Raw genomic sequence first — 22,652 nt, 5'->3', positions numbered from 1 at the left:
AAGTACAGAGTCGGTGACTCAGAGCTGACTATGCACCGTGACTAATCTTAGACCGCTATAAATTAGAATTGTGCAACAGCTATAAAACTGTTTCCATTCTGAACAATGAATCTCCAGTTCTTACTAATGTCTCATCAACAAACAATTCATGCAGACCCAGATAAAAGCATTTACCTAACAAATATTATAATCAGAAATATAATTACATCCTAGACCTGAAACTTAATTTTAAAGATGAAAAATTATTTAAGAAATTTTGAAGTACCAATTAATGCTTACGTTTCATATGACTGATTGTCCTTAATTAAAAACACTTTTACATTTGCATGGGAGAAAATATCTATAATTTTGCCTGATAGAAATGTGGGAAATCATATTTTGCAATGGAATAAAAACCCTTATGGAAAATTGTAAATTTCACAAGAAAAGAATTCATTTCTTTCTTCTACAAACATGTGAGTGCCTGTAATTCCCAGGGTATCTGCTAGGAACTGTGAGTAAAACAGTGATAAATAAGACAAAGGCCCCGCAAGCAAAAAGTTTACAAAGGAATAGAGCGTGTCTCCAATTTCAGCACTGTTTTCCACACATATCTTGTTTACATACAGATTTGTTGTGAGTCTTACTTTCCAAATTCTGATTTCATAGGCCTGGAGTAGGGCCTTAGGGATATATATATTCTGATGCAGGGAGTTAGAAGTCTAATGTCTGAGAAGCATTTGTCCTCAGTACTAAGGGAGTAAATAGCACAATGTGTATGTCTGATATCAGCCTAATTCATTGATTTAGATTCCCTTTAACTTTTACTCATGTGGTCTTTTAACCCTGAGGTAAGATCCAGTTCAAATCCTTAAATAAATATTTACTTTTACAAAGACCTGTACCTTAAGTTCAGATAGCTCTATATCAAACGCATATTACTACTTTGATTACGTGTCTCAGTTCTACTAACTGAACTTCTGCTTTGTTCCTGTGATGAAGCAGTCATCTTGAATGTCCGTGGACTCAATTAATGAGTCTTCTGTCTTGTCTTCAGAGTCTTTTGAACCTCTCATTTATCTCAAAATTATTGTCATTTTTTTTCCAGTTCTCTAAGACTCTGCTCCTGTCAAATAATCAAGATCATTTTACCTGATGCTAAAAAACCTGATGCAGACCATCTGCCTGGATTTGAACATATTTCCTTCTGCCAGATTTTGCATAGCAATGGTCTGCTACCCACCTACTGGGGAAATACCTATCACTCCTTTTGGACCTCTTTGACACTGCCTGTCCTGGCTGCGACATATCACCAGCAATCAGAGTTCATGGGTAACCTACTCAAGCACTTCCCATAACTTGCAGAGCATCAGATTACCTAGAGAGATGACTGAAAGTAGAGGTTTGGGCATCACCTCTTTAGGCTATGAATCAGCAAGTCTGGGGTGAAGTCCAGGAATCTGTAGCTTTAAAGGTTGGCATTTCATTGAAGAATTTCACACACACACACACACACACACACACACACACACACACACTTAAATTGGGCTTTTAAGAATGAATACAATTCTGTGTGACATACAAAAGGAAAAGGACAATATAACTACAGGAAGTAAAGCAATTTGATGGTGAGAAAGTGTTGAGTATGTTTAAAATAGAAAATCTAATCAATTATTAGCCCATAGCAAGTAGCAAGTGCTTAATAAATGTTCTTTTAATTGAATACATGAAATCTAATGTACTGAAAAAAAAAAAAACAAAATTTGGCTAGAGGCATAGGGTAGATGAGGAAATGTAGTGGAGGGACATAAGAATGAAAACATAGACAGAAGCCAGATTCTAACTGGTGATAAATTCTGGGATGCATTTTCTAGACAAGAATAAGTAAAACATTTGGAGTATTCTGAGCCATATCCTATACCTTGTGCTTTTCATTCTTATCTCTATGTTTCAAATACCTGAATCTGCATGTCTCACTTTTACCCTCAGATAATGAACTTCAACTGCCAACACATAAATGCTCTAAACTGTGTATTAGAAACAATTCAAAGAAAGTAAGTGGGTACGAAGAAAAGACTGATGGGCAGACTGGATGAGCGTGGGTGGTAAGGCTACTTTAGGATATTTTTACAGGAAGCAACAAGAGGCTGTGATGTAAAATGGGGCAGTCACGTTGCAGAAGAAGGAACAAATTGGAGAGCCATGGCAGAGACTGAATTGATAAGATCTAATCATATGCAGGAAAAATGGGAGAAAGTTCACAAAAAAATATGAAGCTTGGTGTCCAAAGGATTACAAAGTACAGGCATAGAAAAGGGGAAGAGAAGAATTCATGTAGCATAAATTCCATTTTGCAGATATTGGGGTTGATACACCAACCAGTTCCTCGGCTAAAATTTTCGAACAATTTGCGGGGTGGGGGGGTTATGGAAAGAAAGAGAATGAAATTCAGGAGAAAGTAGATTGAACTGATGGAGTAATGTTCTAGAGGAGATATGATACTGAAACAAAAAAATAAGCAGCTACCTTCCTGAAAAGAAGGCAATGACATCCCTGAGAGAGGATATCTTGAGAGCATAAATAAAGATATGAGTAAATATGAAGGAGGGCAAGTCAGTATCATTGATATTATTAAGAAAATCACATCAAATATAGATGACAGTGTGGGCAGATTATGTTCAGAATGAGAGCAGAATTCTCCTATGGAAAATCGATAGAGGGTAAACAAACAAATTGATATAGAAGATTATGGGGTAGCTAGGAGAGTTAGAGAAGGTGAAGTTATAGCTGGAAAAGGTAAACCACTTCTGTTTTGTATAGCACTATTTATCAGCCAACATCTGGTGAAAACAGTGGAATCCCCTCAGAATGGGAAAAACCCCTAGAAGATGAATCACAATGGCATGGTTTGAGATCTAAGAAGCAAAAGATAGGTGTTGCTGAGAAGCATCTATTCCAGCTGAACAAGAACACTGAAGTCTGATGAAGTGTTGCACTGGAAGGATGATAAGGAAAAAATGTTGATGAGGATGTGGAAACCAGGGAGAAGGTACACCATGTCTTGAAATTCTGTGGTTTACTACCTCAAGGATAGAGGAGTGGAGTAAAAATTGGATGATGCTGATTTCAAAAGGAGGAAAGAATTAGAAGATGTTTCCAAAATAATGGATCTGGATGTGCCAGAAGTAAACAATTATGCCATTACCCACAGTCCCTATAAGGGAGGATGTCCAGGGAAGTAGTACTATCAGGAAGGAATCAGACTTACATTGATATGAGCAGGTACAATATTGGAGAAGGTAGAAGGAGAAAGGAAATTATATGGTAGGTCAGACCACTGTTAGGGAAGGCAAGCGTTTTCATCTTTGTAGACTAGACTTGGTGACCAGATATTTTCATTCAAATACTATACAAGACAAGGGCTGATGTATAGGAAAAGAAATCGATGAAAGAGAGTTTGACACTGAAGCTCTGGAATTCAGGAAAACATCTAGAGTTCCATAAAATCAATTAAATAAACAACAGATAAATATCAAAACATTTACATGTTCACTCCATATTTTAATTTATGATAAAGAATAATTCAGTAAGTTCATAGTTTGGATAATAAGACATAGATGTGTGTGGAAAGACAGTAGAGCAGATTTTCTCTCCTTTTCTCCTTTTTAGTCTCCCCATGTTGTGGAGAGGGATCAATATACTACATAACCAGTATTCAGTAACACATGTCATAAAAATGTATGTGTTACATTTTAAAATATTTCTTTCATATCTTTAGATAAATGTGCTATAAAGACAAATATACGAATTCATTCATAGGTGGAATTTAAGAAATAAAGCAGATGAACATAAGGGAAAAAAAAGAGAGAGAGAGGCAAATCATAAAACAGATTCTTCACTGTACAGAAGAAACTGAGGATTACTGGAGGGGAGGTGGGTAGGGTGATATGTGAAATAGGTGATGGGGATTATGGACGGCACTTGTTGTGATGAACACCGGGTATTGTATATGAGTGATGAATCATTAAATTCGACTCCTGAAACTAATATGACACTGTATATTAACTAACTGGAACTTAAATAAAAACTTGGAAGAATAAAAAGATTACAAATGCTATTGACAAATGTATGACACAATCCACAAGTAGTTACTTGTTTCAGGTTGGTTTCCTCTTTCAGGTAAATTACCTGTTTCAGATTAGTTACCTGCTTCAGGTAGCGTGCTGATGTTGCATGTTTTCTCATCACCTTCACCTGCTGAAGTTGAAGCTCTTATTTTAAAGATATATGAGGTATTGGCAAGAAGTTTCACGAAAGTATACATATCATCTTGGGGAGAGACTTTTGTAGAATTCCTTCCAACTGTTATCATATAATGTATAATTATTCCATTTGCCTTCTTGGGTGGATCCCATTTCACTACAGCTGACTGCCAGCTAGTTGCCATACATTGTACATTCTGTACGACATCTGGAACTTTAAAGATAAACAAATGCCTGAAGTTAAAATTCACACATATGTAGTAGGTAAATGATTTTATTACATGATTTCTAGATAAAATCATGTTTAATAGGGGTGCCTGAGTGGCTCAGTCGGTTAAGCGTCGACTTCAGTTCAGGTCATGATCTTGGGTCTTGTGGGTTTGAGCCCTACATCGGGCTCTGTGGTGACAGCTCAGAGCCTAGAGCCTGTTTTGGATTCTGTGTCTCCTTCTCTCTTTGCACCGCAACCCCCCCCCCCTCTGTCTCTCTCTCTCTCTTTCTCTCTCTCTCAAAAAAAAATAAACATTAAAAAATATTTTATATCATGTTTAGTAGAGACCAAATGAAAATTTAACGTATCAACCTTGCAATGTGTGCTCAAAAAGTTCTTAACATAGGCTAAATCAAGTGTCAGTTGGCCCAGGTTCTATGCTATTATGTGAATCCTTAAAATACTGAGTCAGCCACTGAATATTCCTAGGTCCAAGTAGCAATCACATCCTCAAATACTGAGAAGCAACTAACTGTATAGCCTCAAGCTCAGGCGGTGCCTGGAGCCTGCTTTCTTTATATCTCACTGAAAAGGAGTGGTCTTAGCAATACCTTTATATGGAACCTTTTCATGCAAAACATAGATATAGGCGCCTCCATGATGTGGCACATCTGGGCCAAACAGTACTAGGAGACATGCAACCAATGTAGGGGTTCTGTTTTTACAATTGGTAGGCTTTGGAAGAATTGTGAAGACCTGATCCCTCAATACCTTTTTAAAAATCAGTGGAGGGAACATTTAAAACAGTCCCAGTTTTTAATTCAGTCCTAGTTTTTTTGTTTTTGTTTTTCTAGAACTTCCCTGAATTTACTTGGAAGTAACCCAAGTTCTCAGAGGGTAGACCTGGTTGAAGGGCAGTTCCCCAACCCACCCAAGTGACTACAGATTGGAGAGACCAGCTACTTCCCATGGAAAGTAATTATTTAATGTCCTCAAATGATAGCATAGCTTTTCTTATTATAGTGTAGAGAGGATGCTACAAGAAAAATTCATATATAGCCAATTTGTGGATTACAAACAAGTAGTGAAACAACTTGCTGTCCTTATGCAAAACATAGTTATTTAAAGAATACTCAAGTTCAAGTTATCTTTGATTTGCTTACAGTTCTCTCTCCTGACCTAAATTTATCTTTACTAATTCTTCTTCCTCTGTAAAATAGAGGCATTAGAATGAAAGGAGAACACTTAGGGAATGGATGTGTGGCATTTAAAATTTTTGAAAAGACAATTTCTCAGCTGATCCAGGGTTCTATTAAATATTATTGTTTGCTTAATTTCAAAAACATATAATAATATTTTCATAAAATAACTTTGCTGAAGTTTAGTTTATAAACTTGGGTTTTGTGACTATTTCACTGACTCCGTGAATCTAAAAACAATTAATTAAACAGCTGATATTTAACACTTAAAGTTGAAAATTGTCTTTTATTTAACCAATCAAGGCATGTGCAATTTTATTTTATTGATAAAAATATTTATTGGTTTACTGTCTACAAGATTAACCTTAATTTTTACTAAACTGATACATATATATATATATATATATATAGTTAAAATAGTTTTTTCTTTATATATTTAGCATTTGTATATAATACATAAATTATCAGTTATAATATATATTTCCTACAGTTATGTCCACCCTACACTAGACATCAGAAGTTGATGTTCTAATTCGGTTTCTTTACTAACTTTCTCAGATCTTTTAATCTCAACTTCCTGAATAATGGTTTCTTCATATGTAATATGAGAATAGGGGCAACAGTAATATTTTTTTGAGCACTAAATGTGTGTCTGACACTCTAATAAGTGCTTTATGTGGATCTTTTCAAATATTTTCTACAACAACCTTATAGGTGGCTACTGCTAATATGTGTTTCTTTTCACACATAGAGGCTCTGAGGAGTAATGAGCCTTTGCAAGGTTATACAGCTAGTAGGTCACAGAGCTTGGATTCAAATCCAGACACTCTGACTTCAAAGCAAGCACTTCTATCCACGATAAATACTATTTTATTGGCTTGTCTTATAGGCATGCTATGAAAAAAGTATCAGATATTCATAAATTAATGCAAAAATGATTAATTTATCAGTGAGTGCTTTCCAATTTCAACTTAGAGATTCACTAAAAGAAGAGGTACAGAGAAAAATTAACTGAAGCAGGATCTTAAGCTCATTCAATAATACTTGATGAAAAAAGTGAGGAAGAGGTGCCTCTAAACATATACTCCGGTTGAGAAAAGGAAAAATGCATTTCTAAGCCACCCATTACATAGATCATAAATGAAAACTATCTAGCACATAAACAAAGGTGAGCTATGGCATGTATGTGACATGTGGGTAAGTTTAATTAGACCAGTGGTATTTCATAGTCTTCATAATCCCCTTCACATGTTACAAATGGACTATGGGAAAGTAGAAGCTTACATAGTGACCAGTGGTCTTCACATGTTACATCTTCTTAAAAAAATCATCGATATCATTTCATGGAAATATAAACCAACCTGTTAAAAGTGAATACTGGTTCATTTCTCCTCCTACCCCCCATCCCAGATGTCTCAGTTGATACTAAGAATTTTAAAAACAAAACAAAGAGCAAGGGGAAATAAAAAAGGGAGAGAGAGGCAAACCAAGAAACAGACTGTTAGCCATAGAGAACAAACTGATGGTTACCAGAGGAGAGGTAGGTGGAGGCATGGGCAAATAGGTGATGGGGATTAAGGAGGGCGCTTGTGATGAACACCAGGTGTTGCATGTAAGTGATAAATCACTGTGTTATACACCTGAAACTAGTATTACACTGTATGTTAACTAACTGGAATTTAACTTTTTTTATAAAAAACAGAATTAGGTAATTTTCCACAGGTATCTAGAAACCTACTTTGTTCCTAAACTAGTCCTTTATTTCAGCTTCCTCAGTTCAAAAGGAAAAACCACATGTAAATATATATATTTGATCGCAGACAAGATACAGCCTAGTCTTAAAGCACTGAAATTCAACTTCCATTTGAATGCACTATTAATGATACTTTCATATAAACTGAAAGGACGGGGAAAGTGTTAAATACAAAGTGAAACATTTTAGGATCAAAAAACTGTATCTCACCTGATTCTTGAGTTGTGAATTTTACTACATTACTATATTGATTGCCATTTCCGACTTTCGTAAAGGCAGATATGCTAATAGAATAGGTGCTGACTGGTTCCAACCCCACAAGCTGGGCTTCAGTTTGAACACCTGAAATGTTCTGAAAACCAGAAAAAAATTCTTTGTCATGATGCATCACCAAAAATTCGTAACTGAAAGAAATATTTTATTACATTGAAGTTATGCCTTCTATGTTTAATTTAGGATTTAATAAGCATGGGCATTTTCAATTAAAATAAAACAAATACTAACCTCTTTTTTTTATGCACTCAGGTCATGATACAGGATGAACTGGGCACCCTCTCAGCCCTGAAGAATCCCAAAATGGCCATTTAAAAAATTTTTTTTTTTTACGCTAGGGTATTTTGTTTTCATTTTGTCTCCTGACACTTGCTTGGAATTAAATACTCATTACTTCCTTTAAATTCTCAAAAATTGAAGTCTCCAATTTAAATCAAACTTATGGGTGGTCAGCAATAGTAGATTTTTCTTGAATTCATCTAGAGTCGTTTTTTAATACCAGTAACATTCTGTGTAAATTAATTTATTCATCAGCTACTTTATGCTAGGCATTGGGAATACAACAGTTAAAAAAAATCTCTACTCTCATGAAGCTTAAATTATGAGTTTTCCCAGACAACTCCTAAATTCATAATTTTACCCAATCTCTTAGGAAAATGAAAAAAAAAAAGGAACAAAACAGTTATCACAACTGCTCAAGGAAGGATATGTGTTCTCATAGAAAAATTGACCATTAAGTATAAAGTCTTCATTCAAAGATCATTGTCATAACTGAGAGATCAGTTAAGACTAATCTGTTATCTTTACAGAAAGAGAAGACAATGTCTCCTATAATGGTATCATTTTAAAAATACTCCATTTAATGGACCCAAAATATAAACTACTTTGACTTATTTATTAAACATTTCAGTAACAGAAATTTAGCAAGAATACTAACTCACAAGTCACTTACATTTCAATCATATTTTAAATTAAATCAAATTTTAAATTAATATCCTGAGTTATTGACATACTTTAGGGACTCACTGTATTACACTCTATCCTTTCATTCTTTCATGCTTACTATTTATAAAGCATACTGTTAGATAACCAGAAGGTTATAAAGATACATATATAAGATACATATGGTCACTGTCATCAAGGAACTTTTATATTAATCAAAGAAATCTACAAACAAATGTTTACTGAGAAGAAATTAGAACAATGCAGGTAAATTTTGACTTGGATTAGGAAAGGTTTGTACCAAGAGAAATGACTGAACCCAAGAGTATAACAAAACATGTGAGAGCAGCTCACTGGACAGTGACCAGATTTACATAAGAGTAAAATGTAAGAGGGAGACATGAATGAGGAATATTTCCAAACATATTTTAGCAGAGCTTTTTACTGAATAAACAATTTATTTCCATATTTGAGAGTGACCCAAGTTACCAGTAGACCTGGATCTAACTGATTCCATGGGAACTCACTGGATTGACTACAATGGCAGGAACCTTTGGAATGGTTCTGGAATTATTCTGTCCGCAAACCCACATATAATTTGAAAGAATAAAAAGAAAAAGAAGAAAATAATAGAAACCGATAGGACATAGAGGGAGACAAAGACGTAAGGAAAATAGGACAATACACTCAGAAAGAAAGCTAAACAGAGGGACGAAAGCAAATAAACTAGATGTTAGGAAAGGAAAACAGGTGGCATGAAGTATATTCAAAGGAATTTAGAAGAAAATAAGACTATGAAAATCAACAGAGGACAAAACAGGTGTAAAAAGGAGTAACTAAAAGTAGTAAATTTTCAAGAAAAACTATTCCTTCTACCCAAAAGTAATATATTTAATACTTTATGGTATAAAGATTATATGTTTGCTACTAGAAACATTTTAATGGTAGCATTTCCACTGAAATATCAGGAAGTCTAAAAATCATAACTTATTCTCATATTCAGGTAAAGGTATACTGTCCTTTCATACTTAGTGCTATGACAATGCTGGATGCAGTTTTAAAACCTTTTCTTAAATGATGTACAATAACACAACAATAGCTAACACATTTATCATGTGCTGAAGATTATTCTAAATGCTTGATAATAGATTTGCCCTTACAATTCTCACTTTTAATGTATACATCCTTATAACTCCAATTTTGCACTTGAAGAAACCAAGTCAGAAGAGGTTAAGTAGCTGCCTTAATGCCACGCATTAAGTCTCAAAAAAATGTCATTGTAGTAAAAAATGATTGCTTTTTCCTTTCTGATATTCATTTCCCAGTGACCCATACAGACAAAGCAAATAAAAAATGAGAAAATGTTAAGATTAGACCAGGATAGATAGTAGGGGCCTAGAGACTTAGCATTATTAGAATTTCACACGTTTGGGGAACAGATTCCACATTTATGGAGTACTACAATACAAATTCTACTCAGCCTATCAGATTTTAAAGTAATATCTTGATTTCCAGAAAGAAAGTCATTGTTCGTTATGACATAATCTTAACCATTGCTTTTGATTTTTACTATTCACTTTGCAAGCTACACATGCTGTAAAAATAATTTACCATCAGCAATAAATTGTAATGCATATAATATTGGGACAATGTTTACTGCAGATTTTTTTCACTCTTCTTGTTGTAACTAAATAAGAGCATCCCAGTACTTCATCGCCTTTGGAGAAAAAAATAAAAACACTTTCTTAAATAAATGCTAGTTATATAACATATTTTGGCAATTAAATGCTAGAAATCACACAAGTATATTTGAGATCCTTTGTTATATCTGTAATTTGGGTATTTTTCATTGATTCTAGAACCTAAAAATGGAGAAGGGAAAGAGTATTCAGTGTTGTAAACTAATTGGCATTGAAAGGAAAAAAAAATAATGATATACCTTAGAAGCCCAATTAGTGTGGGATTATATTCTATCAGGGAAGATTACCAGAAGTCCAGTAGAAATACTTTTCTTACAAGGTTAAAAACACTCACTTGGTATCTTTTTAACAACAAATAGAAATATATTGCATTTAAGATAATAACAGTTTTTAAATAGTCTGAAAAAATTTACTATATACTTTCCAGCATTAATACAATAATGCAATTATTTCTTAACTTGCAAATATCTAGAAGTCGTAAAGTCTAAGTAAACTGCTCTACAAATTATTCAGCTGTCATATCTGACAAATGTCTTCTGTGTTTTCCATAAACATCCTTAAATTGTAGGGGAAAAAAAAAGATTATTTAAAAAGATGTTCCTTGTTTAATTTAAAGCAGTCCATTTTCCTCTGCATGTCAAATGATTTTAATTCAATTTCTGAATTTTGAAATTAACATGTACTGTTATAATCAACCTACCTTATAAAATATAGTATCAGTTTCATGCTCATGAATTTTTAAGCTATATATTTTAACAATACCGCCTGGAACAGGACTTGGACTCCATTTCAGCCATACCAAATCTGAAGTGTAGTTGATTAAAGTCAAATTTTGAGGAGGTGCTAAAGGCACTGCAGGAAAACACATTATAAAACTTATATTCATAAAATTTTTAGTAAATGATATTTAGTAAAAATATCATTGTGACTCTAGCTTCTTGCAGGCACTATTAAGAAAGATTCCTAAAATGATCGTATTTCAGAAGTAAATAGCATCGGTAACTATGTTTTTATACTTGGAACTCAGTAGTTCCAAACTAATTTTAAACAAGCACTTTGTTCTAAGGCTTGAATTAAAAAAAAATGTTCAGCAAAGTAGATGAATAGTTGTAAGCCTGTTACAAATAGATAACTGAGTATCTTTTCATTTTCCATGCTGTTCCTTAAAAAGAGAGAGCAAGGCTGCAACAGTGAAATCATTTGAAGAGTTATGGATTCAGGCTTACCTGACTCATCTGTGTAAAAGAAAAGAGTACTGGAAGGACCAAGTCCTTTTATAGTTCTTGCGGCAGCAAAAAAACTATATAATGTAAATGGTGAAAGTTCTTCCAGTATTAGATAGTTATCAGAAGTAATGAAAGAATAATTTTCATTTGGTCCTTGTAAAGTTAAATCATAACTTATTATTGCACCATTTGGTTTTACTGGGGGATCCCATGATAAGAGAACTGAGGTAGAGGAAAGGTTTTTAAAAGTGTTGATTATTGGTGAAGTTTCTGGGACTATAAAAGAAAAAAAGAATATTAAATGAAAAGTGAATCAGCATTAAAAAGAAGAGGCTTTAATAATAGTGGGACATAATTTCATTAGCAGATAATTATTTTAATTTTAAAAAACAGAGCTTATTATGTTTATTGAAAGGCTAACTACTTGAGAACAAACAGTCTCTATATAGTTATAAAAATAATGTTTTCTATCAGAAAGCTATGTAAAGAAGAGAACACCAGCAATCTGCTTAATAGGCAACAAAAGGGTCCAGCCTACCATCTTCTTCAGTTTTGATGTGTAGCTGGGCAGTATAGGTATCAGAGAATCCCTTTTCTGTTGATGGAGTGATTTTTAATATATAATCAGTATATTTTTCCAGATTATCAAAATATATACTTCTCTCATATGTCACAAGAAGTGGTCTCACGTGGCGAGGAGTCTGCTGTAAGCTCAGAGAAACATAGTAGAAGACTAGACCATTTGGATGAGATGGTGGGCTCCAGCTTACATTTATTGCAGTTGATGAAATGGACTCGTAAGTTAGGTTTCCAACCAACCCTTCGGGTACTATGGTAGGTAATGTGCAAAATATAAAAATTATCAGTCACCCTATATAAAATTTAGGTAAATTCACAAGCTGAGGATAACTGTTGAAATGGCATCTATTACGTCATTAGCTCTTACATTGTTTAAATGCAGATGTAGTAAATATCACCTATTACAAAATATCATTACAAAATAATTATATTAAAAATGATTCAAAATACAAACCCTGTCATCTTTAATATGTGTTAGAATTGCTTTATATGATATTCTCTTTTCTTTCCTACAACATGGTGATTATCCATGTACATATACATGTATGTCTGTGTATGTATACTCAGATATTTAAATATTTTGATCATTTATATTATCTAAACAATATTTTCAGTTTCTTTCTTCTAAAGATTATCATTACTGTATATATATCAGATCTAGGACTTCTCACCTGGAACAGTGCACAATAAGTGTTTATTATTCATGGTGCTACAACAGTCACTGATAACATTTATAGATTGCTGAAAATATGGGGAGATATCCGCATTTAAAGAATGCCTGAAATGATATTGACTACATACTGCACTAAAATACTTTGTTAAAGACTCTGCAAGCACATATTTTCACGTTTTTTATCATTTTACCTTGTTGATCAATGTGTAAACTATTTAAAAGATTGTTCAACAACAAAAGCATTCACTCATACTTATCGTGTCTGTCGATTTGCAATCTTCAGACAATAAACACAGAATCTTATTCTCAGCAGAAGTTTAGGTCAATACCATTTCTCAATAAAAGACTAGTCCTTAAGAAATAAATGGACTCCAGAAACAACCACAAGAAGAAATAGGCAATGATTTATGGATCATTGTATTCTTGAAGCTGAAACCTAAAACATCAAATGCCTCAATCATTATAGTTTTCTGAATACTCAGCACAAACAGGATACTGCTGAAGCTGCATACAAGAAACTTTTAGAGTTAAAAAAGTAAAGATATTCCGAGTATATTAGTCAAAAACATAATAAGAACAAAGATGCTGTATGGAGTCCTGTGTGGATTCAAAGGCTGAAATGGAAAGAAGTTGCTAGATTAAAACAAAAAAAGGTGTTAGATTAAAGCAAATGGACAAGCACCCATCGACGTATGCAACAGAATTTTTCATGCTTACAACTGGATGGCTGTGACATCTTTTGAAGCAATAAAAGTGACAGAAAGTTCATGAATGGTAGCAGTTTCCATAAATAGAAAAGGCTGTTATTATTATAATAGTTTTACAGTTATATTAAATGTATTTCCAAACTTCTATAATGACTAGTTAAATGTGCCTAAATAAATCACAGAATTTACTAGTAATATATACAAATAGAAAAAGGCTCTAAAATAAAGTGTTAAATTAAACCTTTTAAAAATTAATAAATGCTTTTTGTTTACATACTGTCTTGATCTGTGTATACTTGAACTATGTCACTGCTTTTATTCCCATTTCCAACTGAGGTACTTGCTGTTACCCAAAATGTATAGTAGCTGAATATTGCCAGTTTATCTATTACTGCAGATACGGTCATATTGTCAAAGTCATTGGTTACTTCATGGAGTGTAAAATTCTGAAAAATAAACATATTGTTTTAATTGTTCAGAATGTAGTTTTAGTATACGTAATTTCAAGTAATTTCAAAATAATTATTATCCATGAATTGGCCATCCCTTATTATTTTAAAATGTTAATTTTTGAAAAAAATCAATGTAAATTGATTAGTGCAATAATTAAACTGGAAATATGTTTGTACTAAAAGAGGAATAGATGGTATTGTTTTTATCATAAAATTAACATACAGAATAGGAAAGAGCAGAAACTTCCAGCTTATGGAGAAGGTCCAGTAGCCAACTGAAAGCGCTCCAAGGTGCTGAGCAGTGTCAGTTTTCATTACAAAACTTTCAAGCAGTTTTCAAAACATTGACCCTATATTTTATGAACATTATAAAAACTTAGATTTTTTTCTTCCTATGAATGATGAAGAAATTATTAAACTGTTCACCACTTTCTCTGAACTCAAATGGTTATTATTCATCTTTAATGGGGCTTTTTTTTTTCTACAATCATGGGGAGAAATGGGAAGTTAGCTAGATGCATTCTCTTTATTAAATGCAGAGTAAGAGCCATTTAAAAAAAAATTGCCTGATTCCTAGTTATATTTGTCCTAAGGCATTTATTGATGATTAGGGAATTTATTTATGCAATCATTTTCTTTCTGATCATATTTTAAATACAAAACACATAGCAAACAAAACCAGTAATAAAATAAAGGAAAATATACTTAAAATTATGTACGCAATTAGTATGAATAAACCCATACTAATAGTATGGATGTCCATATTATTAATTTAATAATATAATAATGCTCATCTACACCAAGAAAGCTCAATCATTCCAAAACATACAAAGTTTTAAGCATCCTATAAACCTAACTTCAATTCTAGCAGAGTAGCCCTCAATAAACCATCTAAACTCAGATTCTCTTTCCTCAACTATAAAATGGGAGTAATTATTTCTACTTCACAGAGAGATTTTGAGGATTAGATGATATGAAACACATAAAACAATATCATATCTAGCACACAAATAAAAAACAATAAATGGTAATTAGTTCATTTAAATGAAAAACTTAGGGTAATTAATTTGACTAAAGTTTACAGTTAGGATGGTTCTATAACGCATCAAAAAATTAAATTCAGCAAAGTTTTGTGGTTCTCTTGCCAGTATTTGGTGGAGAGGAGGGGAAGAATGAGTGTAATAAAAGATCTACCTCAATTTTGTGGCTGCTTATTCAGGAACAGATAAGTTAAAACAATGTAACAATGTCACACAAAATATGATTTGTAAACTTGAATTATCTTTCAACACATCTATCTTACACAGGGAATAATTGTTTTACATAAAGTATCTCTTAAAATATTAGCGTAATTAATTACTTAGCCATTTAAAAAGAAGGAAATCCTGCCATTTGCGATGAGGATGAACCTTGAGGTCATAATGCTGACAGAAATATGTCTGACAGAGAAAGACAAACACCATATGATCCCACTTATATGTGGAATCTAAAACACATATAAACCCCAAAACCTGAACTCACAGATACAAAGAACAGATTTGTGTTTGCCAGAGGTGCAGGGTGAGAGGGGGTGGGCAAAATGGGTGAAGGTGATCAAAAGGTATAGACCTCCAGTTATAAAATAAGTAAGTCATGAGGATGTAATGAAAGAATATACTAATGTAGCTTTTTGGTGTAAATTTTATTTTTTCTTTGTTATTGAATTTATTCTGATTACCTATCACCTTGATGACTATTTAGAAATGAATTATTTTGAATCACCCAGTAGCCATTCCTGATGAGTGTGTGACTTATCATGCATAGACATGTACCAAATTTGGGATTAGATCAACTATCCAGATGATTATTTCAGTCATTTATTTATTTTTGGAAAAAAATTTTTTTCAGCTCAAATTATCTAATTAAGACTTGCTACTCTGTATATATAAATGCAGTCAGAAGTTATTTAGTAAAAGCTTTCAAATTTGATTAATCAACCAGTATTCATTAGCATTTTTTAAATATAATAAGACACTATGTCAGGCACAGGAGGAGATATGACATAAGTGGGTAAAAATGAAAATGTAGAAGAATTAATACACTATACTAAACACAATGTGTAACAATTGAAGGAAGAACAATGGTAGCAGAGAGATTAAATTCCCCAAGGTCAGAAGAAGGAAAAATCACTTTCCCACAAACTCAAATGCTCCAAAATTATAACTAAGTATCAAAAATAATGTTGGTACGTTCTTTCAACTAAAAATATTTATTGAGCATTGAACCTATGTATGATATAGTACCAGAGGACTTCGGGGGATGGAATGATAAGTGTCACGTGATCCTTTTCTTCAAATTATTTGCTATAGCATAGGTTGCTAGGACAAGTAAGCAGATACCAAGAATGGTTAGCAAAATGTGATACACCAAGCATGAGGTATTCTACAATTTCTGTGGGAAAGAGAAGAAAGAGAAGGAGGAAGAAAAAAGCTACACACTTATTCTGCTATATAATGTTCATTTTGAGGGTTTATTCCACTCTTCCAACCCAAAATAGAAAATCAGTTAGCAAAGATGCTGTATTTAACATTAACTTGAGGAATAAATTAAAGCACAGATGAACTTCACGCAATATGAGATGTATCCTCACATCATTAGCCTGTGCTCTCTAGCAGCTGTCACACATAAAAGCATTCTTAAGATTATTTAATAAAAGATTACGTTTTCTAAGTTAGATGAATTGTAAATAGGTTTGAAACCATAGTTAGATGTTTATACTTCATTATTTAAGTGTGGACAAAGAGAACCAAAATAGAATTGTGTATATAGGTCATAAAGTAAATTGTACCCAGGCAAAAACCTTTGCTAAGATTCAGATACAGACACCACCCCTTTGCAGTATTTTTGTTAAATGTGTGAAAGAAGAAATCTGCATTTTGAATGGCCTCCATGACATAATGACACATTTTTAAATTTGTAAACAACACTGTGGTAAAAAAAATTATAATAAAATGCATACAAATCCCATTTCTTTTCTCAAAATAGAGCAGAACAAAAAGGAATAGCAAAAGTTGCTTAATGTACACAGAAAGGGGAAAAAAAAAGGATCCTCCTTTCTCCTTCTGCTCCTAAGGCATTGTTATAAAAATATACATCTATAACTACATACATATCTATATCTTCATGTCTTGTATAAAGTAGTTTTTCTTTTGGCATTAAGTTTTAAGTAGTCACACTTATTCAAGCCCATCCTTAGAGGGTCCTGAGCAGAATGTAAAAACTAAACCAACCTTGACTTTCTCTTACTCACTGCTCAGTAGTCCTGAGACTACTCGCAAAATTCTGCTCTGACCCCATTCATCAGCCTAAGCTGCAGCATAGACACAGTAAAGCAAATAATTCAATACAGTAATGCTTTATTTCCCGAGATTGTTGATCCCAAGAACTAACTCCCATGGCTATATTAATGTCGTCAGTCACAAATAGAGCTGGACAGCCCAAAATTACTAAGACTTGTCTCTATTCTTCAGCTGCTTAAAAAGATACAAAGAAGTAAGAATGGACAGTGTTATAATCAACAGGCAGTCAACAGTTTCTATTAAGGTAGTGTTCTGTAAATTGTAGCCTTTCTTCAAAATTAGCTTTTTCCAAATTATATTCCAAATCTCTTCATTCCTGATTCAATCATAACCATTCCAATTTTATCATTTTCATATGTTAGAGTTCTGTTAAATATTTAGTTTGGATAAATAAAGGATTTCTATTGAGTAAACTGAAAATATTTCTCTAAACAAAATGCATTTTAGCTATTTTCATAACCATCAATATTCACATCAGAAAGTGCCCATCTGCAAACTGTATGACCCTAAAACCCTGCATACCTCAAGTGAAATAACCACATTCCTAGTGATTTTATTACATGTGATACTAAATAACAACAACAAAATCCCTTCAGCTAGCAGTTACAAATTGTTAAAATTGAAGAAAAATATGCAAACACATCCAAACATTAAAACTATTTATATTGTATGCAAACAAAGGGGAAATTTTTTTAGCTGATAAATGAGGGCAAATTAAATCATCAACTCTTTAGAGAACACTTCTTGAAGAAGTGGAATTGAGGACCATATTTATACACAGAATTTTAAATAGGTCACATCTTCATTGTTTATTATATGTTTGAAGCTGACATGGAAATGTGTGCATATGCACAGATAGGTTAAAATGTATCTGACATTTCCCCACCATATTTTTTCAGTTTCAATGAAAGTTTTATGAAATGTCTATTCATAATTATCAGTGTAAGAGAAATGGTTTTTCTACCATGCCAAGTCTGTATCATCATCAATAAAACTGGAGGATGTAAATAAAGAACTAACTAGAAGAAAACTCAAGTCTTACCTGCACAAAAGTACCTGAAGTATTTCTGTAATAAACAGAATAATATTGAATAATCCCATTAGGTTTTGAAGGAGGCATCCAAAAGAGCATTATTGATGAAGAACTGAGATTTGCATAACGAACATCTTTGGGAGGATCACTTGGTGCTATAAAACAAACAATTGAACAAAAAACTGCACCTGTGGCTCTAAAGAATGTCTGCAATGTTCTAAATTTTACCTGTCTTTGATAAGCAATAACCACTGTTTTTCAAAAGAAAACTTAAATTAGGTATAACATCTAATGAGAGGTCAGAATTGAAATCCACAAGGCTCATTGGGCCATCTCTCTAATACCGTATCATAGCAAAATCCAAGCAGAGGACAGATAGATTTCTTACTAAAGAAAGTAAAACACTATCCCACTTCTAAAACATGCCACTGCCCTGTATTGGAAAACAACCTTGTAACAAGTTTCCAATATAAAACACATAATATGAAATTCTTATTTAACTTAGAATCTTGAAATCGAATAATAGAGAACAAAGACAGTGAGATGACTTCATGCATGTTATTTTGTTTCATTTAACAAATACATAAAATACTAAGTGTCAAGTTCTATACCCAGTGTATTTACAAATATAAACTCATTTAATCCTCATAAGGACCCTGTTAAGTAGGTAATGTATTGTTTCCATAATATAGATAGGAAACTGAGGCACAGAGAAATTATTTTCCCAGCATCACACAGCTAGGAAGTGACCAAAAAGCAATTTCGCTTCCAACATGATGACAGATATTAGGCTTAGTAATACATTTTGATATTTAATACTTTTTTTTTTTTTTTTTTTTTTTTTTTTGCGTAGGATATTTTTTTACTTGGCCTACATCCAAAAGAACTCACCTCCCTCGGGTGTTCGAAAGTTAATGATACTGCTTCTCATTTTCCCATCACCAAACCTTGTGCTAGCTGTTACATAAGCACTATATTCAACATTATAGTCCAAATCTGAAAACTCTAATGATGTTTCAGTTACATTAATAGTTTTTAATGATGACCTATCCCTGTGAGAAAAAAAAAATCTTTATAATTGACTATTAAATTAAACATTACATACACATTTTGAGCACAAGTATATTAAAACTAAGCAACATTAATGCACACAAATGTATTAATCCAGACTAATAGGATAAAGACACCGCTTACCTGAAATGCTAAAAAGGGTGAAATTAAGAATAATTCAATAAATAATTTTTTTGGTTTTCAAGTATACTGAGTAATTCAATCAAGTGTTAATAAGTTGTTCATATTAGAAGTTACTTGGACTGATTTTAATAGATCTCTAGGAATACTGTGTGGTACAACTAATTACAGCATTCCTTTTCATACCCATGTTTTACTTGTTCAAATATATGTTCTTTTTAAGTGTTGGTGACATCTTATATATACCCTTTGTCAAACAAATTCATTTTTCATACATCGTACAAAAGTAATATTTACCTCAGAGAAATTCAAATAGTAAATATCTAAGTAGTAGTATATAAAATAACAAACCTGTGTGTTATTCTTTACTAATTATAGTAATTAATTACCCTTTATTAATTTCTAAATTAGTTATGTATTATGTATGAAATTATGTAGTAACTGGAAACAAATTGAAAATAATCTATGTATAACATACAGAAAAGGAAAAGGTAGAGCTCACATCTCTCATCCAATTAAAATCTGAAAAGTATTTAAAATGTCATTCCAGAAAACACAAAAAAATGTTGATTATTAAAATCTCTTCAGGTCGCCTGGGTGGCTCAGTTGGTTGAGTGTCCGACTTTGGCTCAGGTCATGATCTCACAGCTCATGAGTTCGAGCCCCACGTCAGGCTCTGGGCTGACAGCTCAGAGCCTGGAGCCTGCTTCAGATTCTGTGTTTCCCTGTCTCTCTGCCCCTAACCCACTCACATTCTGTCTCTGTCTCTCTCAAAAATAAGTAAACATTAAAAAAAATTAAAAAAAAAATTCTTCAAGTAAATACTAAAATTTCAAGGAGGGAAAAAGGCTAAATGACAAAATGTTGCTAAGTAATATGATACTGCAATTATTTTATTTCAGTCATGCTCGTATAGTTTCTATAGTTTTGAATTATGTATAGGTTAGAATCTAAATTAAAGAATGAATATGTACATAGTGGTACTGAAAACTGCATTTAAAAAAATTAGATTTTAAGACCAATAAAGTTAATTGTGAAAGAATTTAAGGGAATATGATCAACATTACAGCAAAAGTGTATCAATCTCATGCAATCCTATTTTTTCCTTCTTTAGTATCACATGGCACCCAAGAAGTAAATGGGTATTTCCTCTGAATATAAGATGCTCTTTCTTTGCCATTGAAATATTGGAATTCTTGAATCATTAAGAGGAATAATAGATTATAAGTGAACTAAGGGTATCCACAAAGACACATGCATTTCAGCCATGGTTTAACGATTACAAAAGTGTCAATTCACTCCAAATATAAGTATGGTTATCTGAAAAGTAGTCAGAAAGCTTACCATAGTGAGAAAAATATGAATTCAGAATCTGTGATTGTAGACCAGCAGAATTAGCAAGGCTATTCAGCAATTTGAAACAGTTTCTTCAGATAGCTTCTCTCAGAAGCAGTAGAGACTTCACTGAGACCCAGGAGGGGGCTTTTAGAACTTAAGGCTGTGGCTGTTAGTCTCAGAGAAAGACGCTTTGTCATAGAAACTTTACCCAATTCCTTACCCCTGTCATTGGTCACAGGTCATTAGAACACTGCAATATGGTTAATCCAATTCAGATCTCTAAAACTGTGAAATTAGCTAAAGTGATCTAATTGCACCATATCTATTTTTAAAATTCCTTTTCAAGCATATTTTTCAATGCTATCTGCTGCCTTGCATCACTACCTTCTTGCCCTGACTGCAGATAAGTGTCTGCCTACAATAAGAAAAACCCTGATTACATTCCATAGATAATTTAGAATCAAGGCAATTACTTGGAAAAGGCAGATCAACAGCAAATTTTGTCTCACATACCCAGGTATTTCAGTAAGAATATAGTCTTTGTAAACTGTCTGAATAACAAAGTCAATAATCCACCTCTGCATGTACAGATATAGTTTCTACACCTACCCTGGTTTACCTCAAGACAAAATAGTACTAATAAAATTTTCAGATACTGATAATGTTCTTGTCTGTTTGGGGCTTGTTCTTCTTTTGTAGTCTAGGATTGTCGCTATTTTAACGACTAAGGTAAAAAAAAAATCTGAGCATAAATAAACGTCAACTGAAATTTCATTTCTGATCCAAGTTCATAACATAACTTAGATAAGAGATAGTTTGCTACATAACTGAGAGCTAGGAAGGGGAAAGAGAGAGAGGTGTTGCTGTCTCTAAGGATCTGACTCCCTCTTCCTTGATCTTATGCAGTTGCCAGATTGAAGGAAAGACGCATAAATCTTCAGAGAACAGAGAACAGCCATCTCTGTGAGCAACCCTGCAGCTCTGATGAGTCACTCCCTCCATGCATGAGAAGGCCTACGTTTGACACTGCTATAATCTTTTGGTTTTAACTGGTGTAGTTTAAAGATCTGTTTTGTCCGTATTACTTTGAAATACTATAATAGGGATATTATATGTTCCATTAGAGTGTTTTATTTCCATTTATAAAAGTGTATGCTCTTCTATATCTTGACCTTGTTTTGCTTTACTTATGTGATGACAATGATCTACATCATTATTTTTTTGTAATTGCCTAATTTGGATGTATCATAGTTATTCAGCCATTCTGCTGTAAAATTAACACTTAGGTTGCTTCCCACCCCTCTTTTAGTTACTAACTGTGACACAGCAATCATTCTTATACAAATATCTTTTCATAATGGTCCTTGGATTTCTGTAGGTTAAATTCCCAGTGGTGTAATTATTACATCAAATGGGTTGATTTTTTTTTAATTTTAATGATTACTGTTCTAAAAGTTGTTTCTGTTCCAAATTATAAATTATTATAATTTAGAACCACAACAATGTGTGAGAGCACACCTTTGGCAAACTCTCATTACTAGTCTGGATATTAATCTTAATTACTGCAAACTTGACTCAAAAAATATTTTTAATCTGCATATCCCTAACCATTTGTGAGACAGAATAGCTTTTATATGTATATTGGTCATTTGTGGCCCTTTTTTGCATAACGTATGCACTTTCTTTTCTATATTTTATTGTAGTGTCTTAAATGGAGAATATATATTAGAGTAGAAAGGCACGTTTTTAATATTTATTTAGTTTTGAGAGAGAAAGAGTGTGAGCAGAGGAGGGGC

At 33.0% G+C, this 22,652-nt stretch overlaps 1 protein-coding gene and 1 long non-coding RNA gene across 9 annotated transcripts in view; one reads left to right on the top strand and one right to left on the bottom strand.

Moving 5' to 3' along the window:
* Window positions 1-22,632, top strand: part of LOC123590042 — a 168,187-nt gene extending 145,555 nt beyond the window's left edge. For 2 of the 4 annotated variants that reach the window (XR_006708569.1, XR_006708565.1), the window contains 3 exons: window positions 1,088-1,311; window positions 17,466-17,538; window positions 21,763-22,632. This is a non-coding gene — a long non-coding RNA (uncharacterized LOC123590042). The remainder of the gene's footprint in view (window positions 1-1,087; window positions 1,312-17,465; window positions 17,539-21,762) is intronic. The other 2 variants (XR_006708567.1, XR_006708568.1) reach the window with 2 other exon arrangements.
* Window positions 1-22,652, bottom strand: part of PTPRQ (protein tyrosine phosphatase receptor type Q) — a 199,425-nt gene that overhangs the window by 121,543 nt on the left and 55,230 nt on the right. For all 5 annotated transcript variants that reach the window (XM_045462798.1, XM_045462800.1, XM_045462799.1 and 2 more), the window contains 8 exons: window positions 19,219-19,379; window positions 18,337-18,482; window positions 13,782-13,950; window positions 12,084-12,374; window positions 11,546-11,821; window positions 11,020-11,171; window positions 7,615-7,756; window positions 4,186-4,455 (listed from right to left, as the gene is read on the bottom strand). In XM_045462798.1, coding sequence (XP_045318754.1) covers window positions 4,186-4,455; window positions 7,615-7,756; window positions 11,020-11,171; window positions 11,546-11,821; window positions 12,084-12,374; window positions 13,782-13,950; window positions 18,337-18,482; window positions 19,219-19,379 — 1,607 coding nt within the window. The remainder of the gene's footprint in view (window positions 1-4,185; window positions 4,456-7,614; window positions 7,757-11,019; window positions 11,172-11,545; window positions 11,822-12,083; window positions 12,375-13,781; window positions 13,951-18,336; window positions 18,483-19,218; window positions 19,380-22,652) is intronic.

This window comes from Leopardus geoffroyi, chromosome B4, assembly GCF_018350155.1.
Source record: "Leopardus geoffroyi isolate Oge1 chromosome B4, O.geoffroyi_Oge1_pat1.0, whole genome shotgun sequence".
Lineage (NCBI taxonomy): Eukaryota > Metazoa > Chordata > Mammalia > Carnivora > Felidae > Leopardus > Leopardus geoffroyi.
This window is presented reverse-complemented; position numbering and strand designations above follow the sequence as displayed.